Consider the following 27,370-nt stretch of genomic DNA (forward strand, 5'->3'; position numbering starts at 1 on the left):
TCTTACCCTTGAAACTCTTTCGAAGTCCCCTATCCGCATCAACGTATAAATATTCTGTAGACATTTTTTTTTTTTTTTACTAAACTTGTCATATGATTAGAAGATTTATCTATCCTGCAAAGGGTATTCATTTAGTTCGCATATTCTATTCAATGTTTGAACTATACCGAACGCTTAGAAGGATGCTAAGATCGCAATAGTGGGCGTTTCGAAGAACCTTATATAACTTAGCATTTATGTAACTGGCAGTTCTTCCTCGAAGGTAATCAAACGAAATGATTTCATGTTAAGCTTAACAAGACGCGAACGTTCTTGCGTTTGCAATGAGGCAGACGTACGTAGTGGCGTCGTCATTCTATTGTATCGTTCCACGATCGGTAGGCTTCAAGTAGTACGTATTTTTCGTATGTTCTACGAGTACCAGCAACAACCTCCAGCTGCATACAGGCGCGCGCTTTTCTAAGTTCGATGGATAACAGTTTTAATTGATTTGTTCGACGCAGAGGCTGAAGGAGACTTTGGACGCTTAATTATCAGTAATCGAAATATTAAAGCACGATCGAGAAAAACTGAAGGCGTCGTTTCGGGCGTCACGACAAAATCCATCTTTCGCCAGGTTTGACGTGAGACGTTCCGGTGCGACGTCCTATTGCGGCTTGAACGGATGCGAGATTTTCGGTAAGAACAGTTGAAAACAACCTCAGCGGAGCTAGCGTCGGTATTGTCGAAACGCGGAGGGGGAACGGGGGACGTAATGGCAAACCTTATCCATCTAATATATGCCAGCTTGTCTGAAAAGGTTAGCCTTTGCCGTTAATATCATCCTCATCACCACGATCGTTAAGAACAATGTTGTTCTTCTAGATGGGCAGTTTTCACCGTTGCAGGCTTACAAAAATAGGGGAAAGAGGATATGATACAGAAACCTCACGAAATTATGGAGCCGCGCCGGTGTGGATCTTCTAGTTGACGCTCAGTGAGTACCTCGCTTGCAGAAGAGGGAAACGCAGGGACTAATAATAATATTAATAAAGGGGCGTTTATTAAGACTAAGAATGCGCCGCAAACATCAACAAATGGCCAAAGCGGTTTCAGCGAAACTGATGACAAACTCATTGATCTGATATTACCGGTGCTTCTGCGGTTCTTTAGGTACTTCATGCTGTTACCTTACTGATGTTATCGATCCTTGATCTTCGCTCTTATTGGGGAGTCAAGCGACACGAAAGCGGTGTCTGTGGATCGGAAAATACCGCTGATCGGTAAATACCTAGTTAAATAATCTGTTAGCAGCACCGCGTCAATTTGAAGCTACGTAAAGTTGAGAGTTGTCGGCGTAAGAAAAAAACAACTACAACTGAGACGTGAGTGAATCCAGCTAGCAAAAAGAACCTGTAATTTTTCTTTATACGGTTCGGCCTCCTCCGGCCAAGCGATTCGATATTGTGGTAAGCCAGTTTAACGACAAAAAAGTAATAACTATAGATCGGATGTAAAAGCTGTAGAGATAAATGGCTAGACTCGTTTTCATCGATTTATTCCAATTCAGTAGCACTTAATGATGATGTTACTCGGTGCCATCGACAACGATGTACTTGTATCGCCTTTGTAATAGTAGCAGTAATAACCATAGCAGTCGAACCAGCAAAATATGATGATGTTTTTCCCGTAACAGTCAAAACTATCCTAAAGCATAAATAACGCAGTAAGAATAATCATAGACAGTATTCGTTATCTGTTCGTTACTGCTCGTTGGCACAGAGGGGCGCGTGAAGATTTCGTGGCTACGAGGCCGGATGCGCGCACCTTACAGCTTTTCGCAGTAGCGAACTCTGAGAGACCCGTACAAACCAATGCTCTTGGACGCATCTGGCCGACGGTCTGCCAAGGCACGAAACAACATGTCTAGATAGCCTAGTGCAGTCCTTGAACAATGTGCTATTTTCTAGCATAAGGGCCAATTTTTTTGTGGGGTCGAACAGAAAAAACGATCTATCTGTGATTTTGAACTGTCTACAGATGCTAAGTACCAACGACAAATTTGTTTCGAGAAAGTTTAAATAATGTAATGAATTAAGTGGTAAAAACTAAGTGCGTTATTACATATTCCTATACATGTTGAAAAATTTAGCAACGCCGAACTTATTTCACCTCTGTGAAAAGGGTTTACCATTCTTACAACAAACATTAGATGCAACTGTGCAAGAACACCTTAGATAACCGTTATTTCTCGTTAGAAGCTTCCATTAGTTTACTAAACATATAGGTTCTTAAATACGATCTTGGTCTCTCGTAATCGATAATATAAAACCTAGACATCTTTGATAAGACCCGAAGTTTTCTAGCCACCAAACAAAGCTTAGAGAGCGCCACTTGTTCTGACTGTCATTTAGGATTGTTTCTACTATGAACGATAGAAAAAAAATACGGAGCGGCATCATTGCGGCTAAACGCTTAAATCGAAGCGTTCATCTCGTTTACCGATATGTGATTTGTGTGTACTTGCCTGTAAGAGACATGTATAAATATACTACTAGAATGACCATCAGAGTCCAACAACAACATCTGCTAGATACATTATCATAACGAGTTTTAGCAGCTGTTTATCCTCGTTCAGACACAGTGGGCCATAATTTGACCAATTCGACTCTTACTTGGTTGACATCTCATCATTGCAGCCACTCAGCCTTCTATTTGCGTCACGGAAAAAACCTTACGCGTACCTGTTAGTGTGGTCAGTTAACGGTTGAGAGGAGGAGTCGAGCAAGGACAGAGATCCTTTGCGTCCTACTTACTGGCGAGGCGCATCGGCACAGTCCCACTATTTTTTAATATAAAAGGTGGGAGATCTTTGACTTTGTGTTCCTTCACTCTGGCGTTCCTTTCGTGTCCCCTGATTTTTTTTAGCTAGTCAGATATGGTTTTCTTACACTTTGTCTGGCCATTTTTTGACGTGAACCTATCAAGAGATTGTCGACCGCAGACGTTATTTTATTTATCTAATATTTTATTAGGCAAACTGCAAAATATAGCACTAAACATCAGTGGAAAAAGAAACCATGCATCATTGTAACGCCGTTTTGAGCAAGTAATTGTCACCACATACCTGTTTGTAAGTAAGTGTTTACACACTATTTCTATTCGAGGGTCATTATAAACGAATTTGTTAGAAAGTAAAAATTAGGCCAACTACAATGAGGCAGTCGACGTTATTTTGGTGGTCGCACGCTCTTCAGCTATTCGGAAGATCAAGTGGAAAGAAGCTTTGCTGATGCTGCCGCTGAGGCTAGCAAGCGTTTCAAGCGAGTGTGTAGAGCGATTTATTTGCCCGCATTGTTTTTATTTAGTGAGGGTCTTTCAGTGGAAATAGTATTATCGCTGTCATCAATAACGTCTCGGTCTCAAGCGCTAAACGTCATTTAGATATCGTGTATACAACAGTGTTCGATGCGTGAAGAAAAGACCCAAGGACCAGAAGCCAGGATCACGTATTGCGCAGCCTATATATAGCATCAACGCTCGAACGCGTCCACTTCGCTTCTAACGCTTTTTAACGTAGCCATAGAACAAATATAGACAGTAAAAATGGACTAAAATGAATAATTTTCAATCATCAAATATGATAATGGTCACTCCATCGTGACCCAGCGTAAGATAGAAGACAATCATACGCAAAACTAATGCCTGGGCTGTTCAGTACAAAACCAAGAACTGTTTCTTCTGTCCTTTAAGCCATCTATTAACTACATAATGGAGCACATACGGAAACTACTCCATTTTTCCCGGCAGTGTTTTTTTTTTCTTTTTACATTTTAGTCAATCTAGGTTAGCTAAATTTTCAGCCAAATGGATAAGCTAGCACGAATAATGATCTATAGTATATGTTTTACAGGCTTTTAGTAGCGCGTGAATTTAAGCTCAATCTTCCACTTCGTCCGATGGCCAAGTAAGCAAAGCAGCGTTCGCAAAGAAGATTTGTTCTTCAATAATCAAACCGCGCCGCTTATCATGTAACTAAGCTGTGCATACAAGAGGTCGCAGACGTTTTAGTTGGGTCAGGAGCGACACCTGCAAAACGACTAATATGAAGACCATCTATAACTAGGATCGTGCGTCTAATAGATTATCATTAACCATGCTACGATATTTGTTGTCAACAGAAATCATTACCAATTAGATTCTGGGAGGGCGTAAAAAACGTACGTACAACTTTTTCAAGGGGATTGCTGGATAATTTGTGCTATTGATTGTTGCTTCCATAGAGAAATACCAAACCCTACACATGCAGTAACAAACGCCCCCTTCGTGTTTTCCTACTCAACAATGGCTCCGTTGTTAGATCAGGTCACCCTGCTGTCCAGCTTAAGTGATATATATATATATATATATATAAGCCTAGTGATATTTCCGTCAGCGTTTTTACTCATTCGACCTTCCTGTCCGACGTTACCCTCGCGCAATAGTGGTCCCTTGAAATGCTTCTAGAGGATTCTTCTCTCTTCCCCTGAATCTTCAAGCGTACGTCTGAATCAACTCCTGCAACTTGCTTTTGAAAAATAGTACGCCAGAACTTAGGACGGCAAACGAGCCCTACTGCACGCAGTGGCGATCACTCGCTTGCTAAATCACTCGATCTTATCGGTCCTGCGATAATACAAACAATAATAGATAGTCTGCCTATTTGTTGTATTTGAAATGGTTAGTGTAATCATTGTCATCTTTGCTGATAGCAGCAGCAGCAGTACTTCCGCGTGTGCTTCCTGTGCTTGCTGATATCACCGAAGCACATCCGATGTGAATCTCTTCATCGTACGCTGGGCACGGGGTAAAGGCTCATTGGCGTGACAAAAATTTGTATACACTCGTAGTAATGGTATCATTATTTTTAACAATATTATAATTATTAAAATATCAACAATGACGACGACAGCAACAAAACCAAGAGAACCGACATCTTTTTTAACGATGAGTGTCAATTAGAAACTTTGCGCTAAATATGAACCAAATTGATGAATCAAGCAGAGTGGTCCCGCCTTACCCTCAAGGGGAAAATGAGGCGAAGGTTGAAGAATCCGACGCTTGATCACTAGGCTTGGCTCCAGGGAACTCATCGTGCGATGATGACCTTCCCCACTGATTATAAACATGTGACCACTTCGGGATAGTGGTTCGTGTCTGGGTGTCTGTATTAGCAGAAGAGATTAGCCTTAACCATCGTTTAGGACGGCAGGCGGGCCGTAAAGCAAACAATTGAGACGAACAACATCTTAATTGTCGTAGACAACAGGGCATAAGGTTACAACAGCTGTACAAAAAGGATGATAGAAAAAGATAACCTAATGCGCCATAATACCCGTAACCTACCAGCCCTTGAGAAGTACCCGTTTTTAGAGAAGTTCGAAAAAAACAGATGTATCCATTGATGCACGTTGCCATGTGTGGTGTAAAACCGGTGAGACCAGCAATACCTACAACAACCTTTATTCTGGTATAACACAGAAGGTTTATGGAGAGCTTAGGTTGAGGTTAGCCGCGGTAAAAAATACATTTGATGTATGCTCAACTCTCAAATATACCTTATGTGGGCGTTTCGTATGTAACCTATAGAACGTGGTCAGCTAAGTTCATGCAGCTTCGGTCGTATAAACTATCATTTTGGGGAATCGACAATAGCTAACAGATTTAAAAATTTTATTGTTATATGAATTTCAGTCTCTCAGAAGGCCGCACTCTATTCCACGTTGGCTGGCAGACGACACGAGTGGTTTCAAGTTGACCCTTCGTCTGCATCTAATGTGTTCAGATACAACTGCATTCGTCTGTTTCGTACTATGCCGTGACCTCTTTAAATACGTCCTAGCAATGAGTGTTTATTCTCTGGGTAAGTTGAGTGTGTCAGTGTGAAACTTAGCACACATACAGATAAGACGCCTATGATTTTATCATATTTCTATGTCTATATATATATATAACAGATGGGTACGTCTGTTATCTCTCACCATGTATTCGAACAAATAATCTTGTTTTTTTTTTTTGATTACTGAAATCTCATCATATGCATGCGATACATGCGGCTCGACAATTACACCCGCTTCTTGTCTACCAGATACATGAGAAATGAGGTGTGGTCCTACGCCCGAAGGCTTCGTGGAGTCATTCACACCTTTTATTGACTTGAAGACAAACAACATGTCGAACCGGTTAAGATATCACTGATGTATGGAATATGTCACAACTGACAGCCAGCTGACATTCACTCTAGTTTCTTCTTCGCGAGAACGATCCTTGTGTTGACTCCGAAAAATGCAATTCTACAATGCTTATAAAGGGACTTATGGAAGTTGCGTGGCTCCGAGGTCAAACCTGAGCATTTTGCGACTTCCCCAACAGCAAAAGACGCCAGACTCTGAAAGCTATGAGGCATTTTAGGCTGAGAGTCGGTCAAATACCAAAATCCTATCTATATATAAATGGCAAGTGTGACGAATTAAAAAAAAATACATACATTATTACATTTTTACAGAAACTAACGAGTAAATAATGGACATATTTTTTATAGTTGTTACAGCGGTTATACTTTATCATCGTCAGCAGTTTAATCTAAGTTAGCCTATACAATTTTAGTAAGTTGACTGGCTTTTGAGTGAAATGCCTGCCGTCTTTCATGTTACGACTTGTCCCCTCTATGACAATTATATGTTGAACTGTGTTGTTGAAACAAGTTAACTACTTTAACACTGCTCAGTTGAACGGCCAATAAAAACAGAAGAAGTGCTAGTACGATTCTTTCTGTTATCAAAGCAAGTGAATATGACCGTAGATCGTATCAGCAAATGAGTGAACGGTTTAATTTAGTGTTGTATATCACAGCAAGTAAGGAAACACCGTAGCCTACTAAGGACCGCAAGAGTGAGTGAAAATTAGCCAAAGAAAACGTTGTGCATGGCTTCGTGTAGCTGGTACTCTTCTAGTTAAAATTTTTCCGTCCTGAACCTGTTTGGGTGCGCGGTTGTGTGCCGCTTTCGTACGAAACTACGAATAAAAAAGAAAAATCAGAGTTGTCCGATTCAAATGACTATTGAGCACGCCAAGCCCGTTGAAATCGACCCTTGAAGCCTTACGGCAACTTCGACTGTTAGGAAAAGCAATGAACGGGTTCGCTCGTTCATGATACATATACACACAGTTAGTCGTCGACAAGGACCTTCCAAACGAAGTGTATCTTTATAATGGTTCGAAGGGGTACAGACAGACAGGCAGGCAGTGCTGCTAATGTTGCTGCCTGGTATCCGCTATGGTTACGATACTCAGTTTGAGGAACTTGTTGAAGCCTCACTGGAACTAACGCTACAACTATGATTACAGCCATCACGATCTCCATCGAATGCTGTCAGTAGATAGGGAATAGATAATTTCGAAAATGGGGTATAAGTCTTTAAAGAATGCATACTTTGGCAAAAAAAAAATTATACTTTCTTGCTATAAATGGGCTGGGACTACCATTATTTGATGTCTATTTGCCATCCGTTGTGATGTTTGCGAATTTAGACAATGTTGGACGGGATAAGAAGAAATTAAAGATTACAAATGTAAATTTGAACGCAGTGAATGGTAGAACGAATAGTGCCTGATACATACGAGGCCAATGCCCCACATAATTTTCCAAGAAGTGATATCTGTTCCACATTGTGGGAAATGCATTTCGTGCTAGGCTGTTATTGTAAATGTTATGACGTCTTACATTGATTTGACAGGCTTGATCCAATCGAGCTTAGTCGCTTCCCAAAGTTTCTGCCTAAAAAAACACCTGTCCGCGGTCTGCACGCTCATAATACTGTATATTTAACGTATCGGATTATTTATTTTATTAATTATGTTTTTATTTTCAAGCGTTGATAATCTACTCGATCAAATGAGCTTTAGTTCACTTTAGATAGTTGCTACATGAAAGTGCTTATAGATAATATTGGTAAAGCTATGTGACGAAACAAAAAAATGGGTTGCCCATTGGGCAAACACATGTGCCCCCTGAAGAACAAAAGTAATGTTTATTTGGCTGTCATGCGGGCAAGCCGAGTAACTATTTCTTTTATTTTCCATATTTAAAAACAACGCCGCACCACCGTTTACAAGCACATGTATAGTATGTACAAATGTATGTTTCTGTTTTACACGATCTTTACACAACAAGAGAACAAGTGTTCTCAATTCGTTTTACATAAACAGGGATGGATGCTAAACATGTGTCACATACGCAAAAAAACTGTGTTTATAAGAAAAAAAGTTGTCAGGTTATAGTTTAATAGCTGATCGTTATTCAACGTATAAATATAATTAGTCTTCTTGCTTCTACACATGTAAAATACATTTATCAATAGAACAGAACCAGGGTGTATTTAACGGGTGTTGTTTCAGTGTGTATATATACACACCTCTGGCACAGTTGTAACTATTGAAATTTCGCTATATATGTAGGCACATTATATACTGGCGTACCGAGCGTCGACAAAACCGTATCTATTAGGACAAGTCACCTATTTACTGTTTACACTCATTTACAATTAACTTAATTTAGTTGCTAATGTTAACATATAACATCTATGATATAGATATTGCCTTGAAGGTCGTTAGCGTGATTTCCAGGCGGCGGCCTATCGAAAGCGGTTCGCAGACACGGATGAACTGGGCACAAGCTGTTATGGATAACTGATTTATAGGCAGTTCGGCGAACATGTACGCGCGTTTAAAGTTATATACTAATAGAGCACTCTTATTTTTTTGCAGGAATAAGCTAGGAAGATACTGTCTTGTGAAGACTAAGGATTTGTCCATTTCTAGATTACACGACAGTTGTCTGTCTTTCACCTATCTGCACAAAATCAAATAAAAATCTAACTTGCCTGCTATCGTACTATACAAAATTGTAACTACGCCGGGATTCTTTAACTTTCATGGTTGAAGCCAAGCAAGTTAAACACTCTTTGACAATGTAAAAAACGTTTGTATTTGCGAACCACAACATACGAAAGGAAACAGCATGACGGGGAACTAATATATATATATATATATATAATGCTCATTACTGACCAGCTTTGTCTCTTTGTGTTCCGTGAATGGTACTTCTACTACTCAAACACGATTTTATAATACCATGCTCAGATAGACGAGCTCATACGGCTGAGTAAATGATACAGGTTGCCCTGCGGCGGTTTTTGTGGGCCACTTTAAAAGGAAGGGTTTGTCTAATAAGCAATACGCATCTTCACAGATCAGTCAAACCAGAATGTGAAGACCTTGTAGCATCAGGGTGAGCAATGTTCACAATTAGTCACATACATAATGACCATGTATAAAGCGATAATAAATCATAAAAGTGCTTCAACGAGAAGTTTACGTTTGTCGGTTTCATATTGGGCGTTTGCTATTTCTGTACGCTTGCGCCTCCAAGATCAATGTTTTTGAAGTTTTAACTTTCTCTACCTGCATCATCTTTTAGGGAACGCGAGGATAGGGACGTAATCCCCATAAGAAATGCAATGATACCCATGATCTTGCCTTCGATCACACAAGTACTATCGCAAAGATATTAATTACGTATTGAAGTTTTTTGAACAGCACGAACGTCCGTTGGTTATCGAGCGTATTATAATATCACCCTCAATGCACGGAATCCTCTTACGTTCGGCCTTCGATGACTGATTTTAGGTTTACTTGAAGCTTTTAAACACACTCATATTTGCCACTGAACGACTTAGCAACAACTCAATGATATAGTTCGACAAATATGAACGCATTAGGTATTCAAACGTGAAAGGCAATGCCCCCATATGGAAATCTGGCCTGTTCCTTTTGACCTTAGTGACGTGTTCAACCACTTCGCGTAGACAGGTGAAGCGCATGAAATATATAGCGTTGAAAAACTATATGTCTTAGAGCACAAGGGTCCAGTAGCAGGCCTACCATATTTGAATGGCCTGTTACTGCATATTCCTTTTGCCTGTTGCCTGACCCAATGTTGAATAATTGAGACGATTAAAAGATATCAAACACTGGGAGCATAATACATTTTATCAACATCTAATGACGACTAACATAAGTTTAGTTGTCTAAGTTCAAGACAGTTACGCTTCTTCTATGAACAAGCATCCATATAAACCTATGTATTTTAATCGTAACTCCCATTACCAACACAATGACCCTAACAAGGGTAAAACAGGACGGCTTGCCGACACGATTGACGTCTATGACCTGCACAAACCGGGACTTCTTATAACAAAATTCTACCTATTGGAAACTTAGCGTTTTCTCTCCGTCCCCACCCTGGCGTTAAGTCACAGCTTCGGCGTTCGCAGTTATAAACGCTGTGTTGGTAATGTGAATTTGCCGCTTATTAGCCCCAGTCGCCAGTAATTCTGCCGGCGCCCAATTTATCGATTTCTTAACTTCTGTAATGTGTTATGCTATTGGCATTTTCTTGCGTGCTCCCACCTTAACTTTGTGTAAAATGTGTAGAAGGCATTTCTATAGTGAATATGTGATGACAGAATGGTCAATGGAACGGATGGGCAGCCCTTTGACAGCGCACGAGCTATGTAATAGATTGTCGAACAAAATGCTTGCTGTCCTTCCGTCAGAAGCGTTAGTAGCTGCTGCTCCTATAAGGGGAGCTTCAGCTAGTTGCCAAACGGGGGGAGCCGGAAGGGGCTCATTAAGGACTTTTTCGTCATCGTCGAACATTCCTGTGTCACAAGCGTTTGCGACATGTTGCTCATGACTATCGGCATTTGCAACCATTGGTACCAGAAGAAGTTCCGATTTCATTGACGTTACGTCATACACGCAAGTGACATAAATACGTTTTCGGGAACTAAGCATATCTTGCGTTAATTTTAGGTTGATGCCAACTTCGCCGGCTAAAAAAGACAGTAAACTGAAGTCGCTCAAGCAAATATTGGGAGTAATATATGAATATAAATGAATCGAAAAATGTCTGGTCCGACAAATGTAATATGTGTATATATATATAGTAATGAGGACGTGCGACGCGGACGATTGAGGATCTGCCGATTTGAAATTGTAGACAGTATCATTTTGCTCCCCCTCAATATGTAGACACCCTTCGCAGGAACTAGCTAGATTTGTAGAAGTTGGAAAACTATCTTACGCGGGTCTACAGGATCAACTATGTATGAACATGATGATTTCAACATTGCCGTCATTCTATTTACTCAAGCAAATCTAGATGTAGTGAACGTGTACAATCGATAGTAATTTCACAGAATTCAATGAACAGAATAACAAGAGATAAAAACAAGGCGCCTAGACAAAGTCCTCTAATGAACCATACTCTGTTTACCCTAATCAACGAATCGAGGGTTTGCTATAACGAAAACTACCTGCCTTCCCCGTGTGAGCGAACGCTGCTGGGAGTGCAATCCCGTATTACATAATGTCCTGTCAAACGTTTTTTTCCTAATAAATTATTATTATTACATGCAGTTTGCTCGAATTTTATCATGACAGCATGTTCTATTGAACTGTCAGCTCAGATAATGAATTGCTGACAAAGGAGCCAGTTGTTTTCTTACAATTATGTCTTTGGATTTGTACAGTTGTTATTCCCATGTCGTTTTTTAGCCTAGCAACCGTAAGCAACGCCGCCTAGATCATAACTGACGTAAAACAGACGTGTAAAAACAGTACGGCAATGCTTGCTGCAACATTTTACATGGCGATGTTTCTTTAAATAAGAAGAGCGGATATTGAAACTTGCTGCGTCGTATCTCCGCTGCGCATAATGGTCATGACACCTCTTGTAATGACTAGTTTCCAATATTATTTAGCAAAGCGTCGTTGGTACAGCCCAACGGCGTGTAACTAACGACGTCCGTTGATCGGCGACCGTTAACTGCTTGGCAGTAATAAACGGTTCTCGGTTTGTCCGTTATCTAGGGATATTTACAAAAACTTAGAATAATGTTATATATGGAAGTATATGGGCCCTTGCTGGCCCAAATGAATATCGTCTGTATCCCATAGTACAGATTATTATAGCCAATACATCGTAGTCTATATTCTATATCGTTACGCTTCCAGGTGGACTGGCGACGCTGACAGCCTTTGTTTGGCGACAGCGGTAAACAGCCAAATATATTTCAGGCGAGCCAACATTAGATAAGGACATAAAAAAAATGCCCGTACGAGCGACCGACTTTCTGCTATTTGAAGGGTGGATGGGGCACGTTACCCCCATAAAACAAACTCAGTAGACTTGCATTGTCTACGTGCATTTTTAATCTACTGCACAACGATGCAAGATCCACAAAAATATCCAAGATTGCATGATGTTACGTCATGTAAATCGTACAGACAGCCTATATGGCTTGTACGGGCGGGTAAGACACCATCCGGGAGGAAATCAGAGCTGACGTTGACATTGAATCGAAGGATAGCTGCAGTGAAACGGTAAAAAAAACTTATGTATTCCCTGCATTCGCAATCCTATCCATAATCAAAGAGCGACATATCAGTAATTACCCTATGAGGTGGAAATTTAACTAGAAATGCAACATTATTTTAACACAGTTAACTGTTAGCATGATCAGACTGACTTTTGTTTTATCGCTTCGGCACGTAAAACGCGACTGCGTATCGAAACGCATGTTATATTCTCGTGCTTTACGTACAGTCACTGCAACGCTATAACAGTGACGATTCTTAATATCTTCATATCTGATTCTCTACATATTCATATCTGATTCTCTGAACATGACATGAAGAAATCCTCTATATTGAAATTGAAATCGAATAATCCCATATCCGTCAACCGAGGCAAATAATATCGTCGAAATCAGCGAAGCGCTCTTTTTGTCCACTCTCTTGTCAGCTCATAACAAGATCAGACGTAGAACAACTTGGCTAATATCACTCGTGATTACGTTTACAGGTATGTCTTTATTATCTCATCACGACGGTGCAAGCAGTTAAATTGCTACCAAGTCTATCCCCGTGATGGGTGCCTTGCGGCTTGCACATCTACAGTTAGAAGTTATCGCAACGCCCCCAAGGCGACCGGCAGTATCTAACATGTTCCTGCTGCTTCATTAACATCAACTTCTTATACAATGGTGCGAAACTTCTAACGGTCAACAAATGGTGTTCGCCGGCTAAGTTGTCGGAAAAAGGGAACCTGTTTGTCAGATAAAGCAGACCGAGCGAAACATGACGAGCAGAGGGGAATACGGTCGCGAGCGTTCGGTTATATGGCATGGGCGAATTAGATCAAAAGAAGCCGAGCTTGAGAAATTGAAAACGCATTGATTGCGCGTGGGGACCCGGCGAGCGGCGTACAACGGAGGGCAGTCATTTGCGCGGCCATCTGCCAGGAGCGATAATTCCTTCCCTTTCTACAACAAAATGCAAATGAGGCATTTTGTGTTGATGGTAAACGAGGCATTTTTTTCAGCTTTGTCTGTAATTATATAAAAATTATTATATAAAAATAGACATCTCAAGAAGGAGCGGGGGAAGGGGGAGCCACAATTAAAGCTAACTGCCATAAGGAACAGTTATTTGGGAGACGTTTCACGTCCCGTAAGAAAGAAATTGCGGTAAAGGGAGACTCAAATAAGAATAGGCAGATAGGAGGAAGTGACAAGTGTAAAACTCGCGCTACGTTCGCTAGATTTTCGAACTCATCTTCTTTCTGCTGTGTAGTATTGAAGTTGGTTTTTACAGGCTACCGGAATATGGCACCTACAAAGTGTAACTTGATTGGTAATTGTACACGAAGAGAAGTAGACAAGTCATCGAGAAGAATCACGTAGATTAGTATCTCGAAGATAAACAAGCCCACTTATAGACTTCAAACCATTTTTAAGGGTAGTGAAAGTGTATAGATGTAGAATGAGTAAACGGGTTAAAACAAGCCTTGTTAAACACGAAGAGGCATAAATGAGTCCTGTTGCCGTTACTTCTCAGATCTAGATCTGATTATATTCAGAAATCCTTCGTTACAAAGGATAGGACTCGTTGTATTGCAGCTGCCTGATTTTTACGAATATTTGTTGTATGGTCATGAATGTATGCACGTGCACACATCAAAGCCGCAATAACAGATAGGAATACTCCCGCCAATTTCAATTCTAAATTCCGCCTTTTGTAGCACGAGTTCGCTAGTTACCAATTCTTCTTTCGAACCGCCCAACAATACCGTATGTGCATCAACAATCCGCTATGATTGTAAGGACGCAAGTCAGAAGCAACAAAGGGCTGACAGGTGCCTTAATTTAAGCATCTGATTCATATTAATTGTTGAAACGGAAGAGTAGGAGCATCTAAGCAGGCGTTCTGGATGGCTGGAGCCGTCTTCAGTTGTGGCTGTAAGCTCCATTGCGTGGGGCCTTAATAAGCATAAACAGGCGCTGCGTTTGTCCATCGAGATGTGGTTTATGAAGAAAAGAAAAAGACAAAGAGACGCTGTGAGTCTTGAAGCGATTAATAGGACGTTGAGCTGGGCGTGTACAATAAATTAGATAGATTTGTGTCGATTGTTGTTAGCTGTTACCAGCTCTGATAACCAGTTTTGAATAAACCCGAATTAATTAATATACAAGGAATGTCCTTATATAAAAAGGACATTTCGTTTCGGAGTCCCTCAGTTATAGTTTCCATTTCTTTCAGATAACAGTACTTCTCAATGTTATTCGAGATCGGCCTAAAATTATAGTGGAGATCATTCGCTATGTACATAATTAGATATTTCGATAGAAATTTGTATAGAACTAACACTAAGTACGCGATAGAAAACGCGGTAGCGGTACTGATGTCACGATATCTTAAACTTCGAAAAACATATTCATAGCTTATCATCTCAGTGAGTTAAATATATACCCTAAGCATCGATGATTTTATAGTATTGGCGTCACAATAGACGATCTACCGAACAGTCTTCCAAAATGACGATGCTTACATCTAAGACACCTGATTGTAAGTACATACCGACGCCATTGTCAAAGGGATAACGCACGAGGAGCGCTCCTCCATGTAAGTTGGCAGAAAGTACGAAGGGGACGACATTCATCCAGCGGGTAACAGCTGCAGTTTCCGGTTGCTCCTTTTGAGATCGACCTGTCCCCACCACCACGGGAAAGTTACGATTTAAGTCAAAATCGGCAGCATTATTACGCCCGTTGACCCCGACACAATTGCCATGTTGGGATCTTTCCATACCATCCGGATTCATTGTCGGCATAATATGGATAATGGTGTTATCGAGGAACCAGCGCATTTGTGGGTCCGTGTCATACGTGTTCACCATGTAGGCCAACAGATGTAAAAGCATTTCTTTACCAACTACCTCGTTACCATGCATGTTACCGATATAACGAATGTTTGGCTTCAGCAGCTGATCTTCGGTCGCTTGCGAGGTCACCATCGTTACCCAAAGGTCTCGGCCCTCTAGCGATTTGCCAACAGAGTACAGTGTGACGAGATCGGGCCGGTAGTTCGTCAGATTAACGAGTAGATCCGACATACCGCGGTAATCGTGGTACACATACGGCACGGAGAAGCGAGCGTCAATCAGAACGCCAGCAGCGGCGATGGCCAAAATCAAGTGAGATGAAATCAGGGTCGGCATTTTTTGCTTCCGCGTTACGTTTTGTGTATCCTTCGGTTTTTCTTTTGTTTGATCTAAAAAACCTGCAAGCGTCCACGGTTCGTGGAGGCACCGTCTGCGTCTTATCTTTCCAGGCAGACTTGAGAAATCGCACTGGTCGCCGTAGGGACGACAGAGGACTGAGGAGACTGGCTACATATAGCAAAGATGCACAAAACACTTACACAGAGGCATCAGACACAATCGACGCGTAGTCGCGAGCACAAACACTAGACACACATTGTGATATCCTTCGAGAGATAATGGAACTAGGCAGATTAGGCTGACACGAGCTGATAAAGACGGTAAAGTGATAACGTCTTCGACATCTACGTAGGCAACCACGAGCAAATTTGAAGGGGGATAGAAAAAACTCGAGATAGATTAATGCAGTTAAAGTAACATGGACACCGCTGAAGTACTAAGAAATCATGGGGCCAGATCAGATTAACTAACTATAGGCACACAATTGCTTTTGGGAAGCATCCGGTTCGGCTCAATCTAATTGCCGTTCCATTCTCCTGATATAGCTGCCCTTTCTGCTGCAATCGAAAAGCAGATGTCGCCAGTTACACCGTCTGGAGGACAAGGTTCTATCTGTCTTTAGCCCTCTCACCGACGAGCAAAAGGCCCCAATGTTTAACAACGATCTGCAGCGAGTATCAGAGGTCTAACATCGCCGACATTGCGATCTCATAGCCACAAACGGGTCCACTGTCGACGCTTAATGGAACCTTTGCGTGCGCCGTATTATGTTGTCTTTAATTCAGACGACAATCAATCGAAAGAGATACCGATCTTTAAGAGTTTCTTCCTGTCAACAATGTGTCACTCGGTGCGAACTCGCATAAATACTCGTCAAATCAATAGAGTTGTTCTATGGAGGACTACTTTTGAGGGTTTCTTTTACAAATACTATTTCTATTAGTGCAGTGTGACCGAATGCCGTCACCGGATCGTATTTGATATATGCGGTGACGCGTCTCCGAGCATTCGTCGTTTCTGTTTAGAGCTGACGTGATGCTGTTCGTCGATTTCGCGGGCAGCTTCGCTAACGGTGTTTTGCCCTTTCTCCGTTACTCTTACCCAGCGTCTCGTAATTTAGCTTCTTGCCGCTGCCGCAAGCCGGCGGTGCGTGGACCGGAGCCACGCTGGACCTCAATGTACAACAACAACTACTCCGGCTGTTGTCATTCTAGCTGCATTGATACATTAATAAAAACAACAACTAAAAGGAAAGTAAAGTGAAGCTGCCCTACGCACCGCTGGGACGATACGCGTACTCAAATGCTTACTCAAGACGAAAGAGACGTTATATCCGGGAGACGGAGAAGAATCGATACCAGACACGTTTCGGTAGAAACAGCTACATAGTACAAACAATTAGCACTACTGCGGTGTGTTATTCTCGTGTGTAGTTAGGTATTATTGAGCTTTCTAAAAAAACAAGACTGATAATAACTAATGGCGTACTGATGGCTGGTCACTGGCACAGCGTTATGCTAGAGTAACCATCTTATCACTATCATAGACGAGATAAAACGGCGCACAAAAAAATTCTGTGAAGATTATTGTTAGCATCACGATAAGCATATATAGATGCAGATCAGTCTGCAGTTTCTATTACTGTTAGAACCATTCAGGCCACCGCGATTTTCGGTGATTCTCTTGTCGTCGGCCGATAGCTAGCAGACTTGGCAAAAACTCGCATTCCAAGAGATATCAGCAAACATTGTAGTCGTCAACGTACAAGATAGATAAAACTTAATGCCTTCAATCGAGAAGTGTAACGCCAAAGACGCCGTTGCTACAGCGCCTTTTCAGAAAACAAACCCCAACGCAGTGGAACCGAACAGGCATACGACGTTCACTTCGGACTCAGGCTTCGGGATGGCCGGCTGACCGGATAGCGAATTCACCGACTGTCTATGGGAAAAGTGTGCCTTCTATGTTACGCAAGCGAACAGCAACAATGATCGACTACAATATGTTGGTATTGTTGTTTGTGTTGCTGGTCTTAGCCGCTGGTAATAACGTTATTCGTAGCCATTCGACGAGTGTGAAGCGAGATCAGACGGTCAGGCACACCGATGAAATGATCAGCTAACGTAACATGTACATTAGAATAACGAACGCCATTGGCTGGCAAAAAAAAAAACTGAAGTTAACTGCTGCCTGCGGCTACGAAGACACAACAGAGGATCTCTTTGTTCGACGTTGTGTCTTCGTTAGTAAGAAGTGAAGATTCTTAAAAGTAAAAGTGCGGGTCTCGCCGACCTGTACACTGCCGTGAATAGATAGCCTCATTCATAGCAGCGCACCCGTTAAACCATTGAACTCTATGCGCATTCTTTAGTGAGATGGGAGAAGAACGTCGCTAACGTTGTTGATGCTGCTGAGGTACAGTGAAGAAAAGGATTGACAAACTTCATGAACCCCTGCCTATGGCCGGTCCTCATGTAGCGGAGCAACATGCGAAAGCAACGGGCCTGAAACGCTACTGCTTTCGTCACAGAGAATTCGGCATTGAAGTAAACAAACTGAAGTGTTCTCAGCCAATAACAACGGCATGAAATATATATGTTGGTGAGAATAGACGAGAAGTCCAGTAAGTGCGCTGGTCGATATTGCAGAATGCGTGTTGGTAGTCACTTAGCAGGTGGCCATTATCATCCTTATGGCGCCAACAGCCCTCAAAAACATCCGTTAGTTAAGCGTATCTACCGACTCCCATTGTAGTTACCGCACCTATTTTAGGTTGAAAGACAGAACCGCTCATTATCGTTAACCGCACTATTAGGAAAAAGTCATTATTAGCGGAACAGTAGCATATACGAGATATGGGCAGGTAATATTTCTCCAAACAATAATTTCTATAAATCAGTTTTTAAATTAGCAAACAGGATTGTCGCCAACTACGAAAATTGCGAAGTATAAAAAATACTGCGTATTTAAGGCTGAGCATACAGCCTATCGGATATGAATCTCGGACAAGGTCTCGATCATGCGAAAAGATCTCGCTAGAGCCTCACAAGCTCTGCCTATATGGCAACGTAAGCATTAAGAGGATTTCTATTCATTCAAATATTGGTAATTCAGTGTGTCATAACGAACTGTTGTAAGTTGTATATATTTATTGCGAAAATCCTTAATTTTTTGTCTGATTCCCTGAGTGCCTTCCAAATTGAAGCACCTAGAAAAATCGATTCAAATTGTATGAGTCGTATACTCGAACTTAGACTGAAATGATCGCTCAGAGTAAGTTAACCCCGCAAAGCGTATGCAGCCCCTTTTTTTCTCAAAAGCTTGGTTAACTTTTCGAATCGTAACCTTAAACAACAACCCATATCTGAGCGTTAACCATGTGGAATTGTTGTCCGCATGCTGTCACTAGCTCAGTATAACGATACTCATAAATCAGGGCATTTCGAATTTGCTAACTAAAGGGTAGCAGGGGGCAAGTTCACAGCAGAAGTGTCGTAGCATCGCTGCAAGGAAGTTATTTTATATTTTGGTGTTTCATATTTTGAAATGCTCTTGACTCCTATCTAAAACAGGGCTTATTCACGTCGAATCAAAAACACACGGGCAAATTTTTCGAGTTGCCCAAAGACTGCGTTTATGAAAGTGTTCCAGGTGAGACAAAAATCTGCACTGAGCATTGGGAAAAATACTTATGCGATGATAGACGTAGTCTAGGTGGATAGTAGGTATCTCTCTGAGTGTGTTTCTAAGGTAACTATTAATCAACGGACATATACTCATGTTAGCTCAAATCTTAGCCTTGGTAAAAAATATACGTGTGTATTAATAAGCAGGAAAATTGCGAAGTTATTATTAAGGATAAGACTTGCCTGTATAGTTACTCTGCCATTTATGAGATCTGTTAGGGAAAATCCATATAATTCTAGATAAACCAACTCCGATTGAAGTCCTAATACAAGAATGTTTTTGATGCTGTACTGTGATTATAAAGCTTGTTCACAGAGAGATAATAGCTGAAGGAGTTATTATGATAAGAAAAAGAATGATACCTTTTGTCTTCTTCATTATTACGTATCAATTGTCAACCGTACATTAGCACAAGTTTTACTAAACAGCTATAAGATAGCTTATTGCTGACTTCTTCTCTGAGTAGATACTATACGGGCAGAAAAGGCCAGGAAGAAAGTGAGGATCAGTCTGTGGGGTCTCTCCCGCGAGAGCCAGTACTGCCCACCAATCTGCGATGGTGCACAAATAACGCCATTTATATATAACATGATATTTAAGAGGATTTCTTTATCTTTCGGTTTCATATAAGAAGACGCGTATACGGGCATTATCCGCTATTTGAAATGCGTAATTTTTTACGTGTTGACATTATCCTACTTGATTCGAATTGGTCACAGTCCTATCCTACAAGCTATTTTCGTATATTTGAATGAATAGATAATAGGGTCGATATAATTAACACTTGACAACTCAATCCAATATGAGAACAATGTGTTTCCTAGTCGAGATAAACAGCTTCAAAGAGCCTCCATAATTGATTAAATTTTATAATAAGAAATTATAGACAGCTTATTGTAACAAAACCTTCTCTCTCTCTCTCTCTTAATCTCATTTATAAGGCTCATACTAACTTATCAGTTATCTGACATAACACTATATATAACATTACATTATGTAGAAACTTTCTGCGCCAGCTGGAATAAAATAACATAGATGAACATACATAGATAGCTAATGTTACTGGTATGAGATATAAAATCAGATATACAGTTCACCGATGGGATATATCTAAAAATAATAAACCTCAGTGTAACAACCATCCAACAGAATCGGCACGTGATTCCAAATACGACCTGCAGTGTTATTTCAAGAGGTCGGGGTAAAACTCTTAGCAAAACCACCCATTATTATAGATTCCGATACACCGAAGGCCGCTGTAGCAACCGTGCCCATTTGATGGTGGATTAGTAACGTGCGTGACTGCGAAGTTTACGAACATCTGCTGGTCGAAATTCAGAACTGGACGTAGACAGACAGACAAACAGTGGTTTCATGGGGAAACCGCTGTCCATCTAAAACTTTCTATCTAAAACCCATCCATCTAAGACCTTAAGCTTGAAACGCTTACATAGTCGTATAAATTTTAAGATTTTCTCATACTAAAACATCGTACCCAATGTTTTGTCGTTACTAATTATATATGGAGCACTAAAAATCTCCCAGTTGTCATCCGCTTCGAGCCGTTGATAAAAGTCTTAAGTAAATTTTCCATAAAGAAGCCGGACCAAGCTAAAATTTTAAATAAACGGCGAGGGAGGAATTAGGCAAGTAATCCACAGTTAGGTCCCCATGTTATCTTAACATGAATCGCATTAAAGGGTTCTAACTGGAAATTACTAGGAAAAACAGAAAAAAAGAAATATTTATCGGCACCTGAGTATCAGCTTCTTGAGATGAGAAAGCGAAGATGGATGTCGCAAGGATATTTTGTTTGTCAGGAGTTCTTACTCATCTGAATTTAGCGTAGATCAACGCCAACTACCCAGAATCGATGTTTACCTGTGTTTCGCAAATGACACAATGATTTCCTAGAACGCTACAAATTTGTCACGTTCTAAAGTTTTTCAGTGAGAACGTCACAGTGTTTACTACTAGAAAAAGGTTCCGCTAAATTCTATCACGTATTATCTTCTTTTTGTCTAATTAAATCTACGATCTAGTCTTAAAGGACAGCAGTGTCCGAAGCTTTAGATTGTAAGAGCGTACACCATACCGATTAGGAATGCCCAATCCCGTACTAGCATAGAGGTAACGTATTTCCTTACTAAACCCAACGATCGGGGGTTGCTACTTCAAACCGATACATTACACTAGCAGGAATACGCGAGGCGGTGTAGATCGGGAACCGTCTTGTGCTGGAGGCTGGCCGTCTGAAGGGATGCTTAACTGTAGTACTGGACGTAAAACCCAGTAAACGTTCATTACCCTAGCCGCCTGGTATGAATATTCGACCAAAACAAAAAAGAAAAAGGCTGTGCCTGATCTGCTCGTTACTGACACTTCAATAATCAATTTTCGAAGTATTTGACGCAATGATTCGACAGCAGACCGTTCCAACGACACTGGTCAGCTTGATCAGAGAGTTAATATCCTTCAGGCACTTCTATGTGCAGACGTATTCATTTCATTGCGCTTATTTCCCTACGAATACAAACCGGTAGTGCAGCTTTTACATAGTAAAACCAATGAGAGATTATTCCCTCAGACGATTACTCAATCCTTAAATTACTCCATGGCCAAGAGCTAACTAATGAGCGTTGTATAAATCCGCTGGAGTATTACTTAGAAAAAAAAAAAAAGCAGCATAAGTAGATTGTAGATTACTTTTTTTTTGTTGAAACCATTCTCCGGTGGCGGTGTTAAATAGCGGATAATTAAATATTTTTGGTTTGTTGCGCCGTCAGAAAAGCTGTCTTGTAACACCCAAGTAGATGCAGTACTACCGTCATAGTCGTAGATAGCATCGACAGTTACGGACGTGTTAGGTGTTACCAAATTGCCCTAAGAAACGTCGCCAATAATAAATGGGTCGAGAAACTAGTTCACCGTTATAGCCCAATGTCGTGACAAATTCATCGATGGAAGATAGTTGTTTTTTGCTTTCAGCTATTTAACGAACGCTTAGAAAACATATTAGAATCTTTCAGGATTGATGAAATTATAAAAAGAGTGCATATAGCATCTCAGTTGATATCTACGGTAGTAACAGATAGAACCAAGTAATTGGTTAGCCTCTCGCAACACTACCGAAACATTGTGCGAGTCTGTGAAGTTTTATTCTATCGAAGTAAAAGTAATTCACTCGATACGACCTCTCGACTACTTTTTAAGAAGATGTGTGAATATTTTGTTTTCATCAATGGATTCGTCTGCTACTGGTATAATTCGACCGTTTACCGCTACTTTGTCTTATGTAATTTGTTGTTCTAGACCTTGACTATTATATGGACCTCGTATAATACACATCGAATGTATTTAGCTATCGAAGCGTGACTCCTGTCCACTGAAACACAATTGCCACCTTATTAGTTTCTATAATATAAACACTCTCTCGTTACCATAACGAAGTGTTACACGCCCGCGGGATTTACTGCGCGATGATTAAAATTGACTATATTAGTTTATATAAGCCGTTCGTACGAAATGGGACACGTTCCGGCGGACCATTTATACTACGCAAGGACGGGTTTTGCTGCAAATCTCTGATACGTGAGTGAAAGCCCTTCATGAAGCCAAACGACACTCCCATTGCCGCAAGTTTGCTTTCGGACTACAAGTAAATATCGACCATTGATCAACGTTTTTACGCCGGGAGCAGCGCGCGAAGTATATTCTTCGAAGTACGTGATTATCTGAAATTTGTTGCATTTACTTTTGCTAGTCTCGACACAGCCTCCTACGCGAAACATTCGCAGCAGAGGAATTACTCAAAAAGGTCAAAGGTTTGTTAAAAAAAAAAAGCGTAAAAATTAGTATCTCGTGTCGGTGATCTTAATTCAGAATTCGATAGAAATTTATAATGACCTGCATGGTACATAATTAATAAAGGCAAAACAGTGAGACAGGTATTCTTTAAATAGCAAATGGCACTGGGGCTTCCTTTACCGCTTTGCCTCTAAAATACATTCAAGTTTGAAGCGCCCGGTCGTCTTCGATTTGCTTTGAGAAAAAAAATATTTCCGCGGGAAAGATAACCCCCTGGCTAAAAAAAACTCCTTTCAATGTTAGCTAGAACTAAAGTTGTTACGAGCGATTATGTCATCACCAAAATAATATTAGGCCATTGCACACTTTTATAAAAGCAAACGCTAGTAGGCTACTGTATAATTTGTAGCGAAACCGAATATTGACATTGGATTCAACAGAAGCCCATACAGGAAAAGGAAAATAAGAACGCTATTAAGATTAAACCCTTAGGACCTCCTGTGAAAACGGAACTTCTAGAAAGCTTAACTGCCCGGAACCAAATCGAGGCGTCTTTGAACGAGATTTCAGCGCATTCCATCGCAGTGATACCATGTTCCTAAGGCTCACTGCGGGTTTATTGGAGGCTGAATATTGAACGGCAGTTATACTCAATTAGTACGTTCGAAAAGCGTGTCTTCCAGCAAAGGTCTATTTTCATGTACGTAGCTTATAGAAAAACGCGACATAAAGCCTAATTTATCTCGACCACCTTGTTTGGCTGGCTAATTAATCTGGAGGTAATGGCACCAAATAGCAGATATTTGATCATTAATTTTATCGACCCCTTGCTTGCTGTCCGCCCATCACAGGTGCGGTCATCGTCTTACATTTACCCCATTCGCGCGTACAAGATGGCCCACTATTTTATCATCCTTAGTACTATGCCACTATAATAGAAAATCACGCACGGAATTCTATTATATGTTTACCACCGTCATTATATTGTTTATTATTGAATATTGTTAGGTCCGTGAACGGCTAACGGCCATCGGCTCTCAGCTCTGCATTGTTGATTCAGCCGATTTAACTACTACCTTATACTTTTATACGTTTTGTGCGGTCGCCATATTATAAATAACACAGTACACCTATGCATTATGTTATGACCGTTCTTGTCATCTTTGGCAAGTAGTTGAGACAGGGCTCATTTTCTCTCCGTAGACGAATCTAGCCCAGAGATGAGCTTGTAGGCGACTACACAAATGCGTATCTTTCTTTGTCTCTTTGTGATGTCTTTGAATATGTCGAGCAGTTTGGGTTGTAGCACACTGTTGCGATTAGATATCCATCTGTATTTGTTTATCTGTTTGCCAAAAGAATATCAACGGTCAATGATAATGTGGATTTATCGGTGGAGGTTATAATAAAGACAAACAAATTTTCTCAGTTATTTTTTTTATATTTTTTGTGCTATAATAATCTAGTCATAGTTTGATGGCGTAGTCCATTATGCACCATGGGCTCCTGTCAGTCAGCTGTAGCGCTTTGTTTGGCCTTGCTGAACGTGCCATCATCGTTACAATGCGGAGCACAAGTAAGGGCAGAAGTGAACAGGGCAAATTGCCCCTATGACATTTCTAATATAGATCGGTTACACAAGACACAAATTACGAAGGTTGTTATATCTGCCGAATGGAACGAAACCTATTAACAAGTAGAATATGATATTATTAACAAAACTAGCGCCATATTTGATCCGTTAGGTGCTAAACATTTAAAAAGTGTGTAAAATATATGCACCGGTAACTGAATTTTAGCTAAACCAGCGGGTTACCGCTTCTCTTAGTCTTTTCCCATGAACGCCATGTCTAGCCAACGCGTGACGAGCGGGTTTCAATCGCGTGTCATTACGCAGTTATGTGTGATCTGTGTAAAAATCAGGGCACCTTGTTGGGTTCTGCCCACGCTACAGGCAGAAGGTTCGCTACGCACTGTGCTAACCACAGACGGTTTCTCTTAGAGGAACTTAGTCATAAAGAAAAAATGAAATAACGTTCATCTTATTGGAACCGCAGTCACTTTTAGCTTTCCGGTAGACACTTGTTACTACAACCACCTATGTGTTCTGGTTAACGAGTATATTCGACGTGGACAAGCGCGTTCTAGACGTCAAGACCGAGGCAACATGTTCACAATGTATCCCATAATGTCCTTTAAACGCGCCCTAGAACTTCGACCAGACTTCGTTCCAGCTTTATTCACGCTCACAGAACGTTTCCGTCATGGCCCGCAAAGAACGAGCAAATTTTCATTGGTGTTGCTTCCTATATATAGCATCGATGATGCCTACCACATTTTTATACATTCGGTACATTGACAAATACCTCAATGCACATAAATATATATATATATATATACATGTAAGAATAGTACAACAGCACCATCTATATATACGGAATCACTTCTAAGGCAGTAGCGTACGAACAAAGGCCACCAACAAGATCACGTTCGGTAACAGTGATCAATGCAATGCCTACAACAATATATATGAGCGGTTGTATCATTGTCCTATTCAGCCATTCCAAACTCCATTCGGAATTGACATAATCGGGGATTCGGTTTTTCCTATAGTTTTTGGCACGATAACCAGCACGGTCTTAGACGCTGCTGTTATTGTTGCAGTTACCGCCAATATCGTCTCGTCACGAGCAACTGGCCATCGGTGTCACGACACTAACTCTAGCTTGTACTGCTTCGCTGGCAACCAAACCAAATCTGCCTGTCCGTTCAACGGCGAATGACTGAGCAACGTAGACGTAGTCTCCGTACTGGATCATTGGCAACACCAGAACCGATCGAAGACGTGGCCTCAGACGACGGCGGCGGCGGCCTATAAAGCCAGCTCAAGCTAACGATGGTTAAATTGCAATGGCCTGATCGATTGCTAGGACTGAATGATATGCTTTACCCCTCCCCTCATCTCCCCCTGCTTATCTTTATTGCAACGTAGACAACTACGACGGCAGCGTAAAATCGCTCGGGAGCGATGTTAACAAAAATTGTGCTAAATATTAGCAGCTCGGGCAGACAGAGGCTGCATGTACATCGGAACAGCTATGGATCTACTCCATCTGCTCGATACAATCCAATACGCTATGTGCCGGGCAGGGATTGACCGGCATCCATTTTACTTTACTACGAAAACTAACGATGGATCACAGAAGAACACGAGATGACACGGCCGGTAGCTTAAGTGGTGTATTTTATACTCAAGAGGGAAAATGCGGTTAACGGTTACGCAGTTTAACAGAGAGGGTAATCCTGCTAGATTCTTTGTTCCCTGTACAGACAACAGAGTCGCACATGAATCTCTTTAGCGTTTTTTTTAAGACAAGCTTTGTCTGCAATTTGTCAGATGACCACTGATGGCTGCCAGTAAACCCACTCATGTTTTAAGCGTTTTGTTATTTCGGTTGCCACTTCCCAGCTCTTCAGTTTTCATCGCTTCCATTGTAGTCAACAATCTTCTTCAAATCCAACTGTGAGGAGTATCCGCCTAGCCAATGAACTTCTCCTTTCTAGGCTTTTTCGACGCAATCTGGTACTGAACAAAACAAAGCTACCAATTAAAAAAAAAATGCTGTTCATATAAGTTTACCGCGAGGACACGTGCGTCTACAAACCTATTATGGAACAACAAAAGAGGACGGCCACCAATGTCACCGCGACTGAGATGATCGGCATAAACCCTAATGTAACGGCATCATCGCGGGTCGTTACACAGAATGCGAAGCAGCGCCGGAAAAATCGTAATAATGGCAAAGAACGGTGATATTGAACACATTTGGTCCGCTGGTACTGGGGTCACTCATTGCAAGCCCACAGTTTAAACAAATACATAGACCCACATCAGCTATGAGAAACATATGAACATTTACGCAGATTCTATGAAGTTCCTGAACGGTATTGCTGGCGTTGCTACGTCGATCGTTTTAGGCTCATAGAATGATCACCGTGGTACACAAGCTATGGATGAAAACCTTGGGGTAATCGTTAACAACGGTGAAGCTGATTGGCAATCGGCTAGTGAAAATATATATACATTGTTAAAATACACATTAGATCGTGGTACGGTTGGATATCGGAGACACATAAGCGGAGTAATAATAGCGGACCGATATAGGGACGTACGGGCCTTTTGAAACGAGGCACTTCAGTGCAAGCTGGTACAGCTGGAAATATTTCGACAAG

At 41.1% G+C, this 27,370-nt stretch overlaps 1 protein-coding gene across 2 annotated transcripts in view; it reads right to left on the minus strand.

The window, feature by feature from the left end:
- Window positions 1-16,682, minus strand: part of LOC111244818 (carboxypeptidase M-like) — a 36,497-nt gene extending 19,815 nt beyond the window's left edge. For both annotated transcript variants that reach the window (XR_015320716.1, XM_022792266.2), the window contains exon 1: window positions 15,001-16,682. Coding sequence is in view for 1 of the 2 variants with exons in the window: in XM_022792266.2 (XP_022648001.1) it covers window positions 15,001-15,640 (640 nt within the window). In the remaining variant the exon portion in view is untranslated. The remainder of the gene's footprint in view (window positions 1-15,000) is intronic.
- Window positions 16,683-27,370: the final 10,688 nt, after the last annotated feature.

Source organism: Varroa destructor, unplaced genomic scaffold, assembly GCF_002443255.2.
Source record: "Varroa destructor unplaced genomic scaffold, Vdes_3.0 BEIS01000002.1, whole genome shotgun sequence".
Lineage (NCBI taxonomy): Eukaryota > Metazoa > Arthropoda > Arachnida > Mesostigmata > Varroidae > Varroa > Varroa destructor.